Here is a 19,850-nt window from a genome sequence, read left to right as displayed (position 1 = left end):
GGAAGGCTTTCGATTAAATTTGTGAACAGGAGCACATGAGCTTTAGTGAAGTCAGGAGTTAGATACAAGTTGTCAGCATTCTAGTCGGATTGAGATCAGTTCTCAGTGCAGGACACTCAAATTCTTCAATGGGAACCTTTGCAAATCTAGTCTTCATGAAGCTGGTTTCATTCACAGAAGCATGGTCATGTTAGAGCAGGATTTGACCTCTCAAGTTTTAGTGAAGAAACACTTAATCTACAGCATACAAAAACACTCTATACATATATAGTTTCGAAAATGAGCACACATGGGTTTTAGAAAACATTTGCTATTCATAGGCAAGAGTGGAAAATGCTGGAAATTTAAATGAGCTTATAGCATCCCACAAAACCACAGAGGAAACCGTATTGTTTATCCTGGTTCAGGGTCGATCCAGAGGTAGGAGGAGAAAATCCACTCTGGAAAGGACGCCGTTCCAACACATAGGCACCAAACACACACTCATTACTACCCAAGTCCAATTTAAAGTCGCTAATTCACCTAGCAGTTTCTAAAAGGTTGGAGGAAACCGGAGAACCCTAAGAAAAAAAAAGCTGGTAACCCAAAATCTCTTACCCCTAAATCATATATTTCAGGGTATTAATAATGATTATATTGTTTAAACTTAAAAACCCAACACAACCGCATGATTCTTATCAACATTTATTAATTATGAAAAAAATGTCATGGCCAGAAAGTTTGTGGGCAAATGCAAAAAACGAGCGCACATTTAATAGTTCATGCAAACTGTAGACATCGAATCCGGAGTTGCGTGAGAAATGCGTTGTGCTGCTCTGATCTCGAACCAAAATTCAGCATATTCAGCAATGTTTAAAAACAAAGCACAAAATAGGCACTACTGCTACCCAACTGTCGTACACTGACACGTATTTGTAGTCTATGGTGAGCTTTCAACGAATAAATTCAAATAACGATTTCCAGAAATAGACACTAGACATGGACGCTAAGACGTTGCATGTGATGTATTACTTCAACACTGAAATGGCGAACGAGAGCGTGTTAATAAAATCGGAAGAGCGGAAAAAAAAAAAAAAGCTCTCAATGTTTGAGGCGGAGGCAGCAGAGTCTTAAACGGCGTGGCTCCCTCTAGCCGTCTTGTGAGTTTACTGCCTCAAAATTTCGGGACCTGAGCCGGAGGCAGTACGAGCTCAGATGACGTTCAGGTGAGCGTTGCTGGCAGAGGATGGGCAGAGGGAAGACTGTCGCTCTTTGGTGAGGCTGAGCAGCGCTTTGTGGACCACGTCTGGCATGTGATCGACGAGCATGTGAGGGCTGATCAGCACGCTGTCGAACGCCGTCGTGCTCGACCACTCTGCCCGGTAGCGCACCTGAGAGAAGCACAGCCTGCAGGTCGGGTTTGAGCACCGGCCCAGGTTCAGGAGAGTTGGGGGACAAGGTAAGGAAGAGAAAATAGTTTTTAGGGACACAATGCATTAGTGATGTAGGATTTCTGGACATTTTACAATGGCAAAGGACATTTTTTCTCAGTTGCTTTAAAGCATTTCTAGAAATGTTTCTTAATATTTGCAAACCAGTAAAACAAATTAATTAGTACAAACAGATAGCAGCAACATTGGATTTCCTGTAGTTGTTTTTTTAAATCCTTGGTTGTTCATTGTTCAGAAATAAGATCGTGAATGTTTTGTCGTTCAGTAGCGTGCGGTTCCAGTGTTTCCTGATATGGTTTTGGATTACAATTATTAAAAATAGATGAATTTCTCCTGTATGGCATCTATGAATTTTAACAGCACAAATGTACACATTACAGTATGTGGGATTTTAAGTGTAAGAGACCCAACAGGATTCCTGGTTGTTCATCCATTTTTTAAAGAAATTGTGTTTCGATCTGTCTGTATCTGCTCACTAAATTGAAGCTTCAAGAAATTCAGCTTTGACCCATTTTCGAAAACTAGTCGATCATCAGTTGATCTTGATTTTGATTCATCTGCACAATTCATTAAATCAATACAAAAAAAAATAAATAAAAAAAAACCACGGATAAACTAGTTTAACCATTATGCATTCAATCAACTGATTAGATGTTTTGGGGATTAAGACAATTCAGGTGGAATATTGGTAGAATGTATTTTGATCAACGGGACTAACAATTGATAAGGAAACAGCAGACAAATGTACACAATCAAGTAAATGAACGTTTCAAAGCCTTTGTGATTCGTTCAAAGCGACAAACAAAGTTTTGAGAATTTCACTTCGGATCTGAGAAACGCTCCGGAGAATCATTGTAAGCAAATAAATAAATAAATATGGTATACCAATAGAAAGAACAGATGGTAAGATTTACCAGAAGGCAAGCTGTGATCTAGATCATTTTATTGCTCATCTTTGTTACAAAGTTTCCGTTAAATTCCGTGTCCTATGAAATTGCTCAATGTTTAACATCAAGCTGAGCAGGCGAGGTTTCGAAAAAGCCGCCATTCCACATGAGATTACCAGGCTTTAATGTGTGCTGGTTAACACGCTCCCCTAGTATTTTCATGCATCTAAATAAAATACCTGATCTTTGCTCCTACAATCATTTATTTTAGGTTATTTGAGCTCTGACCTGCGTGAAGGTCCCTCCTCTGTGATATACAGGACTCGGCCGGGCAGGTAGAGCGGCAGGTGGGTGGTGTGTGTGGGGGAGTCGTCAGAAGACAGGCTCTGGTAGGAGGTGGAACCATGTACCAACAGGCTCTCCTCACCGAGCAAAGGCCGAGTCAGCTGCTCCTCTCGCCTGTTATCCATTTCTGTCGGAAAATCGTCCGGGGTTCCGCCAAACACCTCGTACCAGCAACCGTGCAGGAGGATTTTGTACTGGTGGACACGGGGAACAAAAAATACCGCTGTTCAGGAGGGAAGCAGTTTATAACTTATTTCCGATTGGCTGTCATTTCTATTTGTTATTAGGTTTTTTGTCCACCCCCCCTTTATTTCATTCGTTGTTTTTAATTTCTTTCTTGTTTAGGTGGACTCTAGAAGGATTGGGATTCCTCGAGACCTGACGCAAATCTCCTGGGAGGGGGTGGTTTGACCTTTGAGACCTGGATTAAACCAGGTGATTATTTGGGTCTAAACGAGTCTACACCGTCAGGATATGTTTATAAGCATGAGCCCCGTCAGACTGGTCGTGGAGGGGGGGGGTAGGAACCATTTATAGTGCTTCTCTTAATGTTAGTCAGAGATTAGGATTTAGCTTTAAATCATTTGAAGTGCTCGTTCTTAAAATTGCACTTTCAGACATGCATAGAAAACTTGCTCTGGTCACCGTGTACAGACCCCCAGGGCCCTACGCTGATTTTCTTCATGAGTTTGCTTGTTTTCTCTCAGACCTCTTGATCAGCTTTGATAAAGTGCTGCTTGTAGGAGATTTCAATATTCATGTAGATGATGCAAACGATGCCCTAGGATTATCATTTGTCGATTTACTAAACTCTTTTGGAGTTAAACAAAACGTCACCAGACCAACCCACCGTTTTAACCACACACTAGACTTAATAATATCCTACGGAGCAGACGTCACTGATATAGATATTTTACCCCAGAGTGATGACATCACAGACCATTATCTCATACTGTACACACTACCGGTAGAGCAGATTAACCGTGTTTCACCATGGTATCGACTTGGTAGGACTATTATTCCAACCACTAAGAACAGATTCATAAATAACCTGCCTGATTAATCTCAGTTTCACATTAAACCCATAACTGCTGATCATCTTGATGAGATGGCGAACAACATAGACCTTATCCTCACTAGCACTTTAGACACTGTTGCCCCCATCCGGTTAAAAAAGGTTCGAGAACAAGCACCTGCACCTTGGTATAATAGTCATACGCATGCCCTAAAGAGAACAACACGTAATCTGGAGAGAAAATGGAGGAAAACTAAATTGGAGGTATTTAGAATTGCGTATAAAGACAGTATGCTTAGCTACAGACAGGCGCTAAAAGCTGCTAGAGCTAAACACCTGAGCAAATTCATAGAAAATAACAAAAACAATCCCAGGTTCCTTTTCAGTACAGTCGCTAAATTAACAACAAATCAGGGATCTGAAAAATGTGTTCCATCACAGTTTAGTAGTGAGGACTTTATGAATTTCTTCACTGAAAAAATAGATAACATTAGAAAAACAATTGTGGCAGTTCAACCTCTGACAGCATCTCCCGACACAATCGTACTTACAACCCCACAACTACACTGTTTTACATGTATAGGACAGGAAGAGCTGTATGATGCTATTATGAAAGCTAAATCAACAACATGTCAGTTAGATCCAATTCCCACTAACCTACTGAAGGAAGTGTTATATACAGCTGGTGAGCCTCTTCCCAATATTATTAACTCCTCACTATCGTTAGGTCATGTCCCTAAATCCCTCAAGTTAGCAGTTATTAAGCCCCTCATTAAAAAACCTAATCTGGATCCAAACACGCTATCGAATTACAGACCAATTTCAAATCTCCCATTTATGTCTAAGATTTTAGAAAAGATTGTCGCTGCCCAGTTATGTAACCACTTGCAGGAGAACAATATCTTTGAAGAGTTTCAGTCAGGTTTTAGGCCCCATCATAGCACAGAAACTGCTCTAGTTAAAATCACTAATGACCTGTTTTTAGCTTCAGACCAAGGCTACATCTCCCTATTAGTTTTACTAGATCTTAGTGCTGCGTTCGACACTATAGATCATGATCTTCTCCTCGATCGCTTACAGAATTACATCGGTATTCAGGGACAGGCATTAAGCTGGTTTAAATCCTACCTGTCCAATCGTTACCATTTCGTAGATTTAAATGGAGAGCTATCCAGGATAATGCTAGTAAATTATGGCGTGCCACAAGGGTCAGTTCTAGGACCCCTGCTTTTCACAATATACATGCTTCCATTAGGAAATATTATTAGAAGGCATGGAATTAGCTTCCATTGTTATGCTGATGATACCCAGCTATATATTTCATCCAAACCAGGCGATACAGCTCAATTAGCTCGCATAACTGAGTGTGTTGAAGAAATAAGAGATTGGATGACCCATAACTTTCTGCTATTAAATTCTGATAAAACTGAGATTTTGCTCATCGGCCCCAAAAATAGTACACAGAAGCTCCAGCATCTCAGCCTGCATTTAGACGGTTGTTCTGTAACTACTAGTTCAACGGTAAAAGACCTGGGAGTTATTTTAGACAGCAACTTATCTTTTAAAAATCACATCAATCAAGTTACAAAAACAGCCTTCTTCCACCTTAGAAATATTTCTAAGCTAAGAAATATGTTATCTATATCTGATGCAGAGAAGCTCGTCCATGCGTTTATGACCTCTAGAATAGACTACTGTAATGCATTACTAGGTGGATGTCCTGCATCATTAATAAACAAGCTTCAGTTAGTTCAGAATGCGGCAGCAAGAGTTCTTACTAGGTCAAGAAAATACGATCATATAACCCCAATCTTATCGTCCCTACATTGGCTTCCTATTAAGTTTCGAATAGACTACAAACTACTGCTACTCACTTATAAAGCACTAAATGGTTTGGCTCCCATGTATCTATCCAGTCTTTTAACACGCTACAATCCGTCACGCTCCCTGAGATCTCAAAACTCTGGGCTTCTAGTAGTTCCTAGAATAGCAAAGTCCACTAAAGGCGGTAGAGCATTTTCACATTTAGCTCCTAAACTCTGGAATAGTCTTCCTGACAGTGTTCGGGGTTCAGATACACTCTCCCAGTTTAAGTGTAGATTAAAAACATATCTTTTTAGCAAAGCCTACACATAACACACATCACACACATCACATCACAACCTTGTGCTCCAGAATATATGATCACATGCACATTATCAACTTGTGCTGTTAATATCATGAACAGCAGCTACGCTAATTCCTCTCCACTGCTTCTCTTTCTCTCCCCATCCCGAGGCATCCTGAGGTTTGGCCAGCTCCAGTCACGTCCCACCTTGTGAAGATTATGGACCTATGGATGATCATGGAGAAGTAGATGCCGAGTGGTTAAAGGCCCTGGCATGGAGAAGCTGATGCTGGATCTATGATGATCACAAATTGTTCTGTATTGTTAAAAGATTTATGACCAAACTCTTGATGTCACCCATATGAGGATGGGTTCCCCTTTGAGTCTGGTTCCTCTCAAGGTTTCTTCCTCATATCATCTAAGGGAGTTTTTCCTTGCCACTGTCGCCACGGCTTGCTCATCAGGGACAAACGCACACCATTCACCTGCACTGTTGTTTTCTGTAAAGCTGCTTTGAGACAATGTCTGTTGTGAAAAGCGCTATACAAATAAACTTGACTTGACTTGACTTGACTTGACTTGACTTGACTTGACTTGACTTGACTTGACTTGACTTGACTTGACTTGACTTGACTTGACTTGACTTGACTTGACTTGACTTGACTTGGGCGTGGGCGGGAAACAAATTTAGTGCGAGTCCCGCCACCCTGCAGATCCCACTAGTAATGTTTTGTTTGAAAGTTGTTTATAAAGTACAGTTTTTTTAAGCTAATAAAAAAAATGTGTCAAGTGTGGTGCTTTACTTTCACATTGCTTTGATGGTTTATGTCTGTTATTATTTTGTATGTTAATCGTAGCCTTAACGTTTGTCTTTATAAGCTGTGACAGAATGTTTGTGGGAACGGATGGGGAGTGGACACAAAAATCGCGAGAGTGGGACACAAAAGTTGTGGGAGCGGGATTAAGAAACCAGTTCCACGCAGGTCTCTATTCGAGGCTTTAAATGAGCCCTTTTGTGTTTTCTTCCTCTCCATGCACAGCATATGAATTGTACTTTTTTTGTGTTTTTTTATTTTTATTTTATTTCATCTTTATTGCATATATTTTATTCTTGTGCAAAATAAATAAATAAATAAAATAACTCTAAATACTCACCTTCGGTTTATTGCAATTAGAGACCATCTTTAATAGCCTCCTTTTCAAATCTTCCATGTTTGGAATACTCAATCTAAAAAAAAAAAAAAAAAAGATCACCTGAATCATTCAGTCGTTTTAAGGAAGTGAAACAAGGAGAAGTTGAAAAAACCAAACGTGACGGCTTTAAAGCGCAATGCATCGAAGCTTTATCTTAAAATAGTCATTTATCCATGAACGCCTGGTGCATAATCCTTACCTGGGAACCAGATCTTTTCCCAAAACCACCGAGACCACGAACTGTTTGGAGTATTCAGCAAGCGCTTTACTACAGAAAGACATGAGCAGGAAGTTTGAATGAATACAGAATCTTTAGTAATGTTTAACTATATTTACAAATAGTCAAATGTGTGTGTGTGTGTGTGTGTGTGTGTGTGTGTGTGTGTGTGTGTGTGTGTGTGAGAATGGTAGACCTCTATTGGACTATTAAACGTTCTAAGAAGAATACAAACTGACCTCATGAGGCCCCCTGGTGGTGAGAAAGCATAGCACTGGAGGGTGGGGTAAGAACTGCGGAGGAGCACAGCCAGGATCGCCGCTGCTCCTGCACCGAGGCTGTGACCTGCGATGACCAACTTGTACTCCTACACACACACACACACACACACACACACACACACACACACACACACACACACACACACACACACACACACACACACACACACACACACACACACACACACACACACACACACCTTAATAATAACCATAAAATATACACACTTGTTGGTGCTGGGATTTGAACTCGCACACTTCCGATCAAAAATGTATGAATACGAGAACCATACAGGGTTTTCCTCACCGGTGCAATGTTAAAAGCCTGTCTCAAGATGCCATCGTTGACCAGCTTCTTGTAGATATACCAAGCTGCTTGAGATATGCCCTGTGAAACACAAACAGGTTATACTCCTTTACTAGGGAACGAAGCACACCAATAGCACTCGATATTCAGTGGGCACTTACGACATTTGCGAGTCAGGTTATCCGTTAACGTGAATTAACGTGAGTTAACGTGTTCGCTTCAAAACAAAAATTCTTAAGCAAAGAGCATAAGAATTAGAAATATTGCTACCACAAGGCAAACCCAGACATTCTTTTCCTGTTCTGTCTCCAGGAAGATGCAGCTCTACCTCTGCCATGTTAATCTGCATTCTATGTGACTCTGTACACGCCTTGGTCTCTGTAGCGTTGTGATGCGTCATTCACATATCGGCAGTGGCGCCGTGAGAAACAGTGTAGCGAGGAGAACTCGATCTACATATCAAATATTGGTCAAAGGTTAATGGTCACTTTCGAAATAATAAAAGAATAGCGCATCCACTAATAATTATATCTGAAGAAATTATTTTTTAACGATACATGTGCATGGCAAATGTGTTGCCAATGATGCATCGAGATACAAATGTCAACTTGTATATGATGCACACTTTTTAAATTGATGCATCACATCGTTAATGCGCAATAAGGAATCTTATCACTCCCTATTTAATAGTCCTTATTCATTAAACACACCTTGTAAGATACGATGCAAAATTGTTCAACGTGTGTACACTCGCTGTAACTCGGGTATGGTGAAGGTGGAGTTTCCCCAGACAGTCATCATGCCTGCGTTTCCTTCTAGCTGTCCCTTTCAGTAATGACGCCACTTCTGATCACGATGTACAAAGTCCTCGTCCACTATGAGACAATAAGCATACCTCATAATGTGCGTTTTTTCTTTCTTTCTCTGTCAGGCGACCCGTGCTCCTGAGATACCCGCTCTCCTGACAACTTTTACCTCAGGATCTGCCTGATCCCACCTTTTGGATGGAGTTCTTATGAATTGGAAACAACTGGCTGCAGATACCTGAAGATACACGTGATCACTGTTGGTGGTTCCTCTTAAGAACCCATAGAGATAGATTTGGGCTGCAATTGTTATGAAAAGTTGCCAGATCAGGACATGTTTCCTTTTGAGTATGGTTTCTCCTCTGGATCCCTCCTTACTGATAACCTTCTCCAAAATCTATATCCTATGTATAAATCACAGTGATTTATTTCTGTAAAGCTGCTTTGTCCATTGTTCAAGTGAACTGGGTGTGAAACAGAGACACACCCTGAAAGCCCTGGAATGCCAGTGAATGAAAGTGTACCATGCACACACACACACACACACACACACCCTTACATATTAATGCAATTTGTGTCACGGATCAACCTTTATACGTGTTTCTGCAAGGGAGGAGGAAACCGAAGAACCCCGATAAAACCCATACACGGGTTCACACGTTCACACGGATCTTAAAACAAGCATTTTCGGTGCATTTGAGGTGAGAACGCTACACTTCCCATTTAATATGTACCTCCAGAACTAATAGTGCAGGTGGAAGAGCATTTAGAGTGAGGGCGTAAATAGGATTTTCACGGTACCTTGTGTGCATAACTGGCGCCCGACACACCGTCCACCGTCAAGTTCTCGCACTCGGCAGAGAGGTCGGTCAGCGCATCCTGTACGGGTGTGCACATGTCAGAAATATATCAATTTCTTATCATTTACACTATACAGCCAAAAGTTTGTGGACACCTGACCGTCGCAGTCGAGCAATTTTTGGAACTTTGCAGTCCAGATTTATTCCCCTTATGCTGTTGTGATATTCCAACTCTTCTGGGAAGATGTTCCACTAAAGTGTGGCCATAAGGATCTGTGTTCATTTTGACATTTAAGCATTAATGAGGCCAGATTGAGGAGATGGTGGCTTAGTGATTATTGCACTTAGATCTGAAGGTTGTGAGTTCAAATCCCAGCCACAAGAAACGCTACCACTCATGAGCCCATGAAGAAGGGCATTAACCCCATAGCTGCTCAATGCTTTGTTCAGAGGGAGAAAGTGGTAGCTCAGTGGTTAAGGTGTTGGACTTTGAATCGAAAGGTCACAGGTACAAATCCCACCACTACCAAACGTCCACTGCTGGGTCCTTGAGCAAGGCCCTTAACCCTCCCCTGCTCAGTTGTAAGTCACTCTGGATATGTAAATAAAGTTAAACCACTCTAATTCTGATACTTAGTCATGGTAGACCATATCTGGGATTCTCAGATCCACCAAATATTCCACATAAGGGTGTGAAGGTCAGGCATTCGCATCCTTTCAGCCGAATAGCGTATACAGTACATGCGTCCAGCGTGAAGACATAAATGCAATTTCTCAAATCAACACTCACCTTTAGTGATAGTGTTCCTCTCACTGTAACCAGCACGGCTTCCCTTTTATGATCCAGAGCCACAAAGAACGGGATCTCGTATATCTGAAGAAGAAGAAAAAAATGTATCAAATCTATTGTAAATATTGGTCCAATGGAGACAATCTAAGAACAAGAAAACAGATTTTCTGTAAACGTCTAAAGTTTTATCCTCGCTTTTTCTGATTCTGATGAGAACAGAAGGAGTGTTTCTTTACAAAAGCATGTTGGGAGCCATTGAGGACGTTTAGGTCATGTCACATGACATCCGTGTAAATTTCAAAAGCCATTATTTCATTGATTGATAGTCTAATAAAAAAAAGACAAAAAAAAGACAAAAAAAACACTTCTTTGTGTTTTCTAGTGTTATAAAGCAAAACTACAGAGACAAAAGTATTGGGACACCTGACTTTTTAAGCCCTATGTTCTTCATCCCTAAACAGTCACCACACAATTCTGTAGGATGTGTTTGAATGTGGTAGCATGACATTTTCCTTTTGCTTGAACCCAAACCTGTTTAACATGACAATGTCCCTGTGCACAACGTGAGCTCCATGAAGATATGGTTTTAATGGGTTGGAGTGAAAGATCTTGAATGGTCTGCTATAAAGCTCTGACCTCAGCCCTATTGAAAAGCTTTGGGATGAATTGAAACGCTGAATGCACCCCAGACCTCTTTACCTCACCTACATCAATACCTGACTTTACTAATGCACTTAAAAAACTAGTGGAACGTCTGGGGGTTATTATAACAGCAAATGAAGACTATATGTGGAAATGAAGATACATACAGTACATTTACACACAACTTATGCTCAACCTACAGATTTTCGTTCTATAAAAGATCCGATACCTGATTATGATAGCTGACATGAATGAAGTCTCGGTACTGTAGTTCCGTCATGTGTAAGATGGAGCTGAAATGGCAGCCGGTGTTGTCGCCTCCAACCAGGTCGTACTCAGTCACGTCATGGCTACGACAGCTGTGAAAAAAAAAAAAAAAAGGCGTAACCATGTCAATAAAACCTGAAACAAGACGGGAGATGATTATTACGTTCCTTTTTTCTGTAATTGTAGATCGAAGCTCAGTAAGACAATGACGAGTCATTTTCACGCATTTACTATTACTGTATTTTCCGGATTATAAGCCGCTACTTTTTCCCCACTCTTTGAACCCCGCAGCTTAAACAACAAAGCGGCTAATATATGGATTTTTCCTGGGTTTTTCCCAGTTTCACAAACTTCAAGCCAAAAAACTGAACCCCATAACATTAGACCAATGAAATTACAGAACAGGTTCAGGTGAACCAATGAAATTCTTTATATTAAATCAGATGCATGATGAATGATGTTCCTCTGACGTTTGACCTGCCGCTCACTCGGACTGTCTACAGGAAATGCGAATCTTTCGTCACAAAAACAACCGCAATTCACCTGTGTTCTGAGCTGCATCGGGAGAAAAGCTTCACCGATGGTGATTTTTAAACACACAATGATACCAAAAGATAAACTAAAAATAGTTGTGAAAGGAAGGAGGAAGACAGTGAACAATGACTTACTTGGTAGGCTACTGTTTAGATACAAGCCGTTGTAACGCGTTGAGTCTGGGTGAAGGGAGAGCTCACTAACTCCAGTTGCAACAGAAATCATATAAGCACAGACAGGTTTCCAAAACTCGTGCTTTTTTATTTTTCTTGGCAACAGCGTTATGGGTTAGTTAAAGAAACTTAGAAATGAGCATCAGAAAATAATAAGGACATATTCCTCGGTCTTGCACACATGCAGTAATACCGGAAAAAATGCGGCGGCAGGCTATTCCCAAAATGCCGCTCTGCTCTTTAAGGAGCCACAACATATTTCACCCGTTACACCGTGTAACAGACACTGTCTTTCGTTAAAGCCTGTGTAAAATTCATTAGTTTCAGTGTAGACAGGCTTATAGACAGGTGTGGGTTATTTATGTTCAAAATAGAAATCTTTGTCAAATTCAGTTTGTGCAGCTTATATATGGGTGCATTTTATAGTCCGGAAATTACGGTACTATTATTATTGAACTTGAAAACATACACAACAAATGTTTTAAGAAATTTTAGAAAATCCTAAAAATTCCACATATCGAGGGAGCAAATAAATGAAGGATGGAGGGAATGAAAACGTTCGTTAGAGAGTGCTGAAATAAGTGTCTTTAAAAATTTTTTATATGAAATGTACAAAAACACACACACAATTTGTATTACCCAAATGGGTTCTAACAAATACAAGTAACCGACTTGAAAAATTACATTTTTCCATTTATTTAATTGTATTTAATAAATATAATTTGTGCCAAGTTAACTCATCACGCAATTTTATTATTATCTAAAAAACTTTATTGCATTTATTTAATTTATTCCGATTTATTTTTAGAAAATACTATTTCATATATTATTTAACCGAGCAGGCATTTTATTAAAAATTGTTTTAAAAATGTAAACTCTTCAAATGTTGATGTTCGCAAATGTCAATAATAATACAAATTAAATGACGATCAATTTTGTTTTGCATTTCTTTTCCCTAACTGTACCAAAATTGTACCAAGCCGTGATTAAAAAACTGAGGTCCGTACCGTTACACCCCTAATATACAGTGTAACCAATATAAACCTATAATAAACATATAATATATATATATATATATATATATAGGGTTATTAAAGATTTAAATAGGGTATGTTGATATAGGTTAGGTTTCATACATAAAAAGTCGCATTTGACTATACTTAAATATATGGAGAAATAATAAATAAATAAATAAATAATAATAAATCAGTATATGGGTGAAGAGGAAAACACTCATTTAAATGTTTCCTATTCTGACAGTGACGAGTCTAAAGATAAAGGAAGTGAAAGTCACCCAAAATAGGCTGCTCTGAAAACATACCAGTCGCCACTCAGCTTGCAGAATCCAGTCAGAGGATTTAAATAGACATAAATGGGCCAGCCGTAAGCAGCTACAGCAAACTGCATGTAATGTGCTGCTTTCTCAAGCTCAGTTTCCAGGTCTTCTCTCTGTACACACACACACACACACACACGCGCACACACACACACACACACACACACACACACACACACACACACACACACACACACACACACACACACACATTAAAGACTTCTAGCAAGTGCCCCAAACACACTACACCTACACCAGGATTCCAAAAAAACTCAATTTCAATACACACTATATAGACAAAAGTTTGTGGACACCTGACCATCAGATTCGCATGCGCTTTCTGAACACCTTGCATTCTTCTGGGAAGACGTTACACTAGACTTTGGAGTGTGTTTGTGGAGATTTGTGCTCATTCAGTCACAAGGATGTTGATAAAGTCTGGTGAAGTTGAGGTGAGGAGGCCTGTGGTGCAGTCAGCATTTAATTCATCCTGAATAAGGTTGAGGTCAGAGCTCTTTAGGAGGCCAATCAAGATCTTCCACTCTGTGTAAAGCCTATCTTCATGGAGCTGGCTTTGTGTACAGGGGCTTTGTCTTGCTCGAACAAGTTTGGGTCTCCTAGTTCAAGTAAAGGGATTGTGACAGCAAGACATTGTGTAACACAGACCCTGTGCTAACGCATGGAGGAAGAATTAAATATGGCTGAAAAAGTCGTACAATACAATACTTTTGTCCATATTTAGTATTTTCTCTTTCTCTCAAAATCATTTGATTACACTGATGATGAATTTCTGGGGGGGTTAAAATAAAATTCTTCCGGTTCTATAGAAATCTGTACCTCCAATTTTTATTTTTTTTGCAGAAGAACCACATATGGCTGAAAAAGTCAAGTGTCCCAATACATTTGTCCAAACAGTAGGACTTTTTGGTTTGTTTTTTTTCTCATGTGGACCAGTTAGAGATGAACAAACTCACAATGGGAGATGATGGACTGTGAGTAATAACATCTTCAGGGTCTTTGCACTGCTGCACTTTATCCTGCTCCTGATGTAGAAGCGCCAGACCTGCAGCAATGTCGCTGGGCACCAAATCGGTATCCTAGACAGGACAGAAAAACAGGAGAAAAAAAAAAAAACGTTCTATATCCGGCATTTTAAGCACGAGCGTGCGAGAAAATAAAAACGAGGCGTTGCGGGGATACGTTTCCGAGCTCACCGAGAAGAAGTCGCTAAAAAGCTGGGAGATGCTGGAGAAGGCCGCTCTGTGGTTGTCGTCCTGAGGCACGCAGCAGCACAGCAGACGCAGCCGACTCTCCCAGACGCGTCTGGCCAGCGAGCGCGCCGTGTAAAAGAGCTGCGAGGACTCGTTGCTTTCCAGATTCCGCGTTCCCGACTGCAGCTCGGCCCTCAGCGACGGATGCCGGAGGCTGCCCAGGGGATCGAACACGATCAGCACTCCCACCACCATGGACAGAAAGATGATCCAGCTTGAGAGGGGAACAAAAGCACAAGATAATGAATCAGCCTGCGTATGAATCAGTGTAGTGTGTGTCAGTGTAACACATTCCCTTTGGTACAGATTTGCGTATTTACAGCATGACTTTAATAGGACTGTCGGGAACGGCCGGTCTGTCCGGGTCGAAGGTCATAATGCTGACGGAAACACAATTACACAAAGCGTGTACTTGAGTTAAAGTAGAGATGCACTACATAAAATAGTACTCCAGTGCTTCAAAAAGTACAATAGTATTTGCCTTGAAATGAACTTAAGCATCCAAAGTACTGATTTATTACGGCTCTCATAATCTAATGTGACTCTCAGCACATTCATCTATTAATAGAATGAGATTAATGAGTCAAACACTGATTGATATCAATTCAAATCATCATGAGCCCAAACCTTTTTTTGAACTACTTCAAGCTAATAAGGCCACGGGATTTGTGTCAAGTTGGAATCCGGTGATTTCATTATTTAATCCTCTCAAAATCTTCTGCTTGCTGTTGAACTGATGCTGAACTGTATGTTGGTGATAAGTAGATACACCAAGCACCAATCAAAACAAGTTTAAAAACACTGATTTTGCAAAACATAGTTGAGTAAAAAGTCTCACCAAATGGAAATACTTCACTTCAGTACAGTAATGAATTACATTTACTTCCCTACAGTCCACTACTGAGACTGACGCACTATAATCCTATCTACAATCCAGTTTGAAGGACGTGTATTGATTTTGCTCCTGACTGATTTTCTTCGTGTCGTGTCAGAATGGGATGCGTTTACCCACCTGGCGATCACGGCGCCAACGACGAGCCCGATTTCCGCCGGTTCGCATCCTTTACTGTAACTAGACACCCACACGGCTCCCAGACACGCCCACACGAACTCGGGGAGGAACAGGATCCCGCGGACGTACACCAGGAGCGGCATCGAGCGGCGAGGACCTGGGTTCATTATGGTTCCTTCGATCGAGAAGAAGAAGAAGAAGAGCGGACACACGTCACGAAAAGCGTGAAAAAAATCCAGATCTAGATGTAAATTCCCAGCAGGATTCCTGGCATCTCGAAGTTGAATCTTGGTTCGATTATAAAGATTCACTACTCATCCGAGCCGTTTTTTTTACGTTTTCATTCTGCAGACAGAAGGGGTGTAGGAAAACACCGATACACGCGAGCGTCGCGATATTTTGTTTGCCGATACTGTATCGATTCTCAAAAAAATGGGGGTCAGTGGCTGCTGTAAAAACAATTTTTGGTGAAACTTCCGCTGGAATCACTGCACGATTCACTCTAATAAAATGCGTTTCAAATGATCGCAGAATTCATGATACGAAGGCAGAAAATGTTTACATTTATATCGAGTCATAAAGAAAATCAGCTATTAAAATATCTTTGCGGTATAATATTATAAACATGGATTCATTTTGAACAGGATCAGCCGAAAGGTCTTATTGCTCTAATTGACTGAGGTACACCTTAAAAAAAAATTAATTAATAAATATATAAATGCGCATAAAAGGTCAAAATCGGCTTCAAAATATTGGAAAAGATTCATCTCCGCTGTAAACCGATCGCCACACAGAATATAAAGAACAAACATTACAGCTGTAGTCCTGAAGGTACCAATAACACACTCAGCAAAATATCATCTAATTATAGTTATTAATAAAATCCCCAAAATATAGAGATATCGGGTTTGTTTTTGTTACTATCACACACCCCTGGATTAAAAACCAGCGCTATATACACACACACACACACACACACACACACACACAAACCTAAAGACTGCTGTATGTTCTGCACTTGTGTGAGTGCAGAACATACCTGTCTTGCCTTGCCGAACGGCATTCTTTAAATTTACAAAATAAATAATTCTTCTTACTCTTATATAATTCTTCTTACACTTTATTTACTTGCCTCGCTAAGATTGCTTCTATATTTAAAACACCAGTTAGCGCTCGGATCATACTTCTACTATTTGCCTAATACTAATTGTAATACTGATAATATACTACAATCATCATCATCATCATCATCATCAATCCCACTTCTTATTAGGTGTCTACTGACTATGTGCATATGTTTAGAAAAACACCTGATGGCACTGAGATGTGATAATAACAATTATTAATTTTGCTAAGGTTTGCATATGGTGGTGTGTTCTTAATGACGGCTTTCCTAAAATTATATCCAATACCTAAAATAGGAAATATCCCAAAATATCGCCTTGCTAACAGTATCGCAATGTATCGTATCGCAAACCCGGTATCGTGACGCACATCGTATCGCCAGACTGGTCCGAACAGCAGATGTGGTAACGCAAGTGGTCAGAATACACTGATTTAGGAAGGTTGTATATAAATTGAATATAAATTGTGAGTGCAGTGAAACCCGGGAAAACCGTGACTTACCCTGAGCACTGATGTAAACAACTGCACATAAGGTCAGGATGATGATTGCGAGCATTACGAGGAGGACCACGATGTAGGTGTGAAGAACAGCACCTCCGTTGCAATCGAACCTTCCCTTTCGGGTGATGTACAAAGCCACGGTCGCAATCCACCTGGTAGGAAAGAGATCGATTCAGCACGCAAGAACAGCAACATACTTGGGATAAAAGTTACTCTCACACATATACATATACACACACACACACACACACACACACACACACACACACACACACACATACATACATACATATATATATATATATATAGACTAAGGTAACATTAGATAGATAGATAGATAGATAGATAGATAGATAGATAGATAGATAGATAGATAGATAGATAGATAGATAGATAGATAGATAGATAGATAGATAGATAGATGCAACAATAGACAGACAAACGGGTGGGCAGTCAGAAAAAGACAGACAGACAGACAGACAGACAGACAGACAGACAGACAGACAGACAGACAGACATAGAAGACAGACATAGAAGACAGACATAGAAGACAGACAGACAGACAGACAGACAGACAGACAGACAGAAAAAGACAGACAAGCAGACTGACAGAGGCAACAATAGACGAATGGACAGACAGACAGAAAAAGACAGACAGACATAGAAGACAGACAGACAGAAAAAGACAGACAAGCAGACTGACAGAGGCAACAATAGACGAATGGACAGACAGACAGAAAAAGATAGACAGACAGACATAGAAGACAGACTGACAAACAGACAGACTGAGGCCACAATAGACGAGTGGACAGACAGACAGAAAAAGACAGACAGACAGATATTCACCATATAAGCCTTATAAATAGCTCAACAGCTCCAGGCAGGACGAGATCATCACTTGCGATGCCCCATCGCCGCCCAAACACCACCATACCGGGCATGATGGCCCGGAAAGTGAAAGCTACCCCTGATGTGTGGTATTTACAGGATTACGCCACTCCGACGCCGCCCAAGACCCTCCAGATCACTGCAAGATATCCGGTCAAATCCCTGATCCTAACTGGGATCCTTAATCCTTAATCCTTCGATCGCTAACTGGATGGTGAACAAAACAACATTCTGCCTCGGTGCCTTTTCACCAGCCTCCGATTCACACGTCGCCCTCCATGTCAGTGCCGTGGACACATGAAACTAACCGGACCCCGATATATACATATTTAAAACACGAATTAAGAAAAAATAAAACGCGAAAGTTCACGTTTCGGCGCGGGAAATTTTTTTTTCCCAAAAGCTGTCACGTCAAAACAAGGCACTGCCCCTGTGTTCCCGTCACTGCGGCTCGGACTGACAGGCGGAACTCGTACTGTTGTGTTTTCCTGTCTTTTATAGGTGCAGCACTTCAAAGGGTCCGGTGTGACTCGTGTAGCATTTAATAGTTCCGGAAAGTATTAGGTGTGTGAAAAAAAATAAAAATAAAAAGACGACGATTAATTTATTGACTGAATCTCCATTACACTAACAAAAGTTTTTGGACACCTTCTCATTACACCTATATGTAGTTCTACTCCAAACTGTTGCTCCACACTTCTATAGGATGTGTCCAGCTTTGACCTCAACTAAAATGCACACCTTTTCTGATGAACTGAAACTCAGACTGAGCCCCAAAAACCTCAGTTTCATCATGTGTCTGATTTCATTCATGCTTTTCTGGATAAATGAGCATTGATCCTGACAGAAACGCTATATAATGTAGTGGAAAAACTTTGTAGAAGAAAAAAGTGGAGTTTATTATGGCAGAAAAAAATATGGAATGTGATGTTCAGCAAGAACATCTGGGTGTGAAAGTCAGGTCTACTTTGGCCATATAGTTAGTTTATATATTTCCCATCAAACACAATCAGCATAAAAGAATACCAGACATGCGGGGATAGATGAAAACTTGGGAATCACTGTTGGGCCCTTGAGCAAGGCCGTTAATCCTCCATGGGGGCGTATCATAGCTGACCCTGTGCTCTGACTCCAGCTTTCAAACATCACTGGGATATACAAAAAAAGTTTCACTGTGCTGTAATGTATGTGTGACAAACAAAACATTTTTTACGTTTTCACAAAGACAAATTATACATTTTTTTTTTCATAATGCGTTTTACACATAATCCAAATATAATACAGCTTCCCTTCCTAATTATTCATTTAAATTACTAATTTGTAACCTTCATAGTATAACATACATTGATCAGACATAACATTATGACCACCTGCCTAAAATTGTGTTGGTCCCCATTTTGCTGCCAAAAACAGTCCTGAACTGTCGCATTACTAGCCTTCAGCAATTTGAGCTCCAGTCTTCACTCCATGACCCTGTCACCAGTTCACAACTGTCCCTTCCTCAGACCAGTTTTCATAGATACTGACCACTGAAGACTGGGAACATCCAGCTGTGGTTTTGGAGATGCTCAGACCCAGTCGTCTTGCCATAATGTCAAACTCGCTCAAAACCTCACGCTTGTCCATTTCTCCTGCTTCGAACACATCAATTTTGAAGTTAAAATGTTCACTTGTTGCCTAAAATATTCCACCCACTAACAGGTGGCATGATGAGATATTCAGAGCTAGCACTCACCAGTCATAATGTTCTAATGTGAGAATGTTATGCCTGGTCAGTGTATATTACCATTTATAGTTCACATAGTTTCATTTCAGCCGCCTTTTGCATTTCCTTTTCCATTTCCAAGCTAAGGGTTCCACTCAAATTCAAGGTGCTCAGTTTGGAATCTCAGCCATTCCGGACACAAATACACCACAACCTA

General features: G+C 40.4%; 1 protein-coding gene across 1 annotated transcript; it reads right to left on the bottom strand.

Annotated features, from left to right (window-relative positions):
- Positions 1–668: 668 nt before the first annotated feature.
- daglb (diacylglycerol lipase, beta) lies at positions 669–18,460 on the bottom strand. Its single transcript, XM_083556970.1, has 15 exons — positions 17,887–18,460; positions 17,041–17,192; positions 15,415–15,589; positions 14,346–14,616; positions 14,106–14,228; positions 13,117–13,244; positions 11,051–11,180; positions 10,180–10,263; positions 9,391–9,468; positions 7,784–7,864; positions 7,435–7,562; positions 7,178–7,246; positions 6,940–7,012; positions 2,606–2,856; positions 669–1,386 (listed from the first exon to the last, which is right to left on the bottom strand). The coding sequence occupies exons 1-15, from the start codon at positions 17,979–17,981 to the stop codon at positions 1,191–1,193; spliced, it is 2,034 nt and encodes a 677-aa protein (XP_083413096.1). The 5' UTR covers positions 17,982–18,460; the 3' UTR covers positions 669–1,190.
- Between the last annotated feature and the right edge of the window lie 1,390 nt (positions 18,461–19,850).

The sequence above is a fragment of the Silurus aristotelis genome, assembly GCF_946808225.1.
Source record: "Silurus aristotelis genome assembly, chromosome: 12".
Taxonomy (NCBI): domain Eukaryota; kingdom Metazoa; phylum Chordata; class Actinopteri; order Siluriformes; family Siluridae; genus Silurus; species Silurus aristotelis.
This window is presented reverse-complemented; position numbering and strand designations above follow the sequence as displayed.

Excerpts from the sequence above, each read along its gene's own strand:
- daglb (XM_083556970.1), bottom strand. The coding sequence starts at position 17,981 with ATGCCCGGTATGGTGGTGTTTGGGCGGCGATGGGGCATCGCAAGTGAT. Across the intron at positions 10,264-11,050 it reads ATGTCAGCTATCATAATCAG|ATATACGAGATCCCGTTCTT; the intron begins GTATCGGATCTT and ends CTTCTTCTTCAG. Across the intron at positions 9,469-10,179 it reads GAGGAACACTATCACTAAAG|GATGCGCTGACCGACCTCTC; the intron begins GTGAGTGTTGAT and ends ACACCCGTACAG.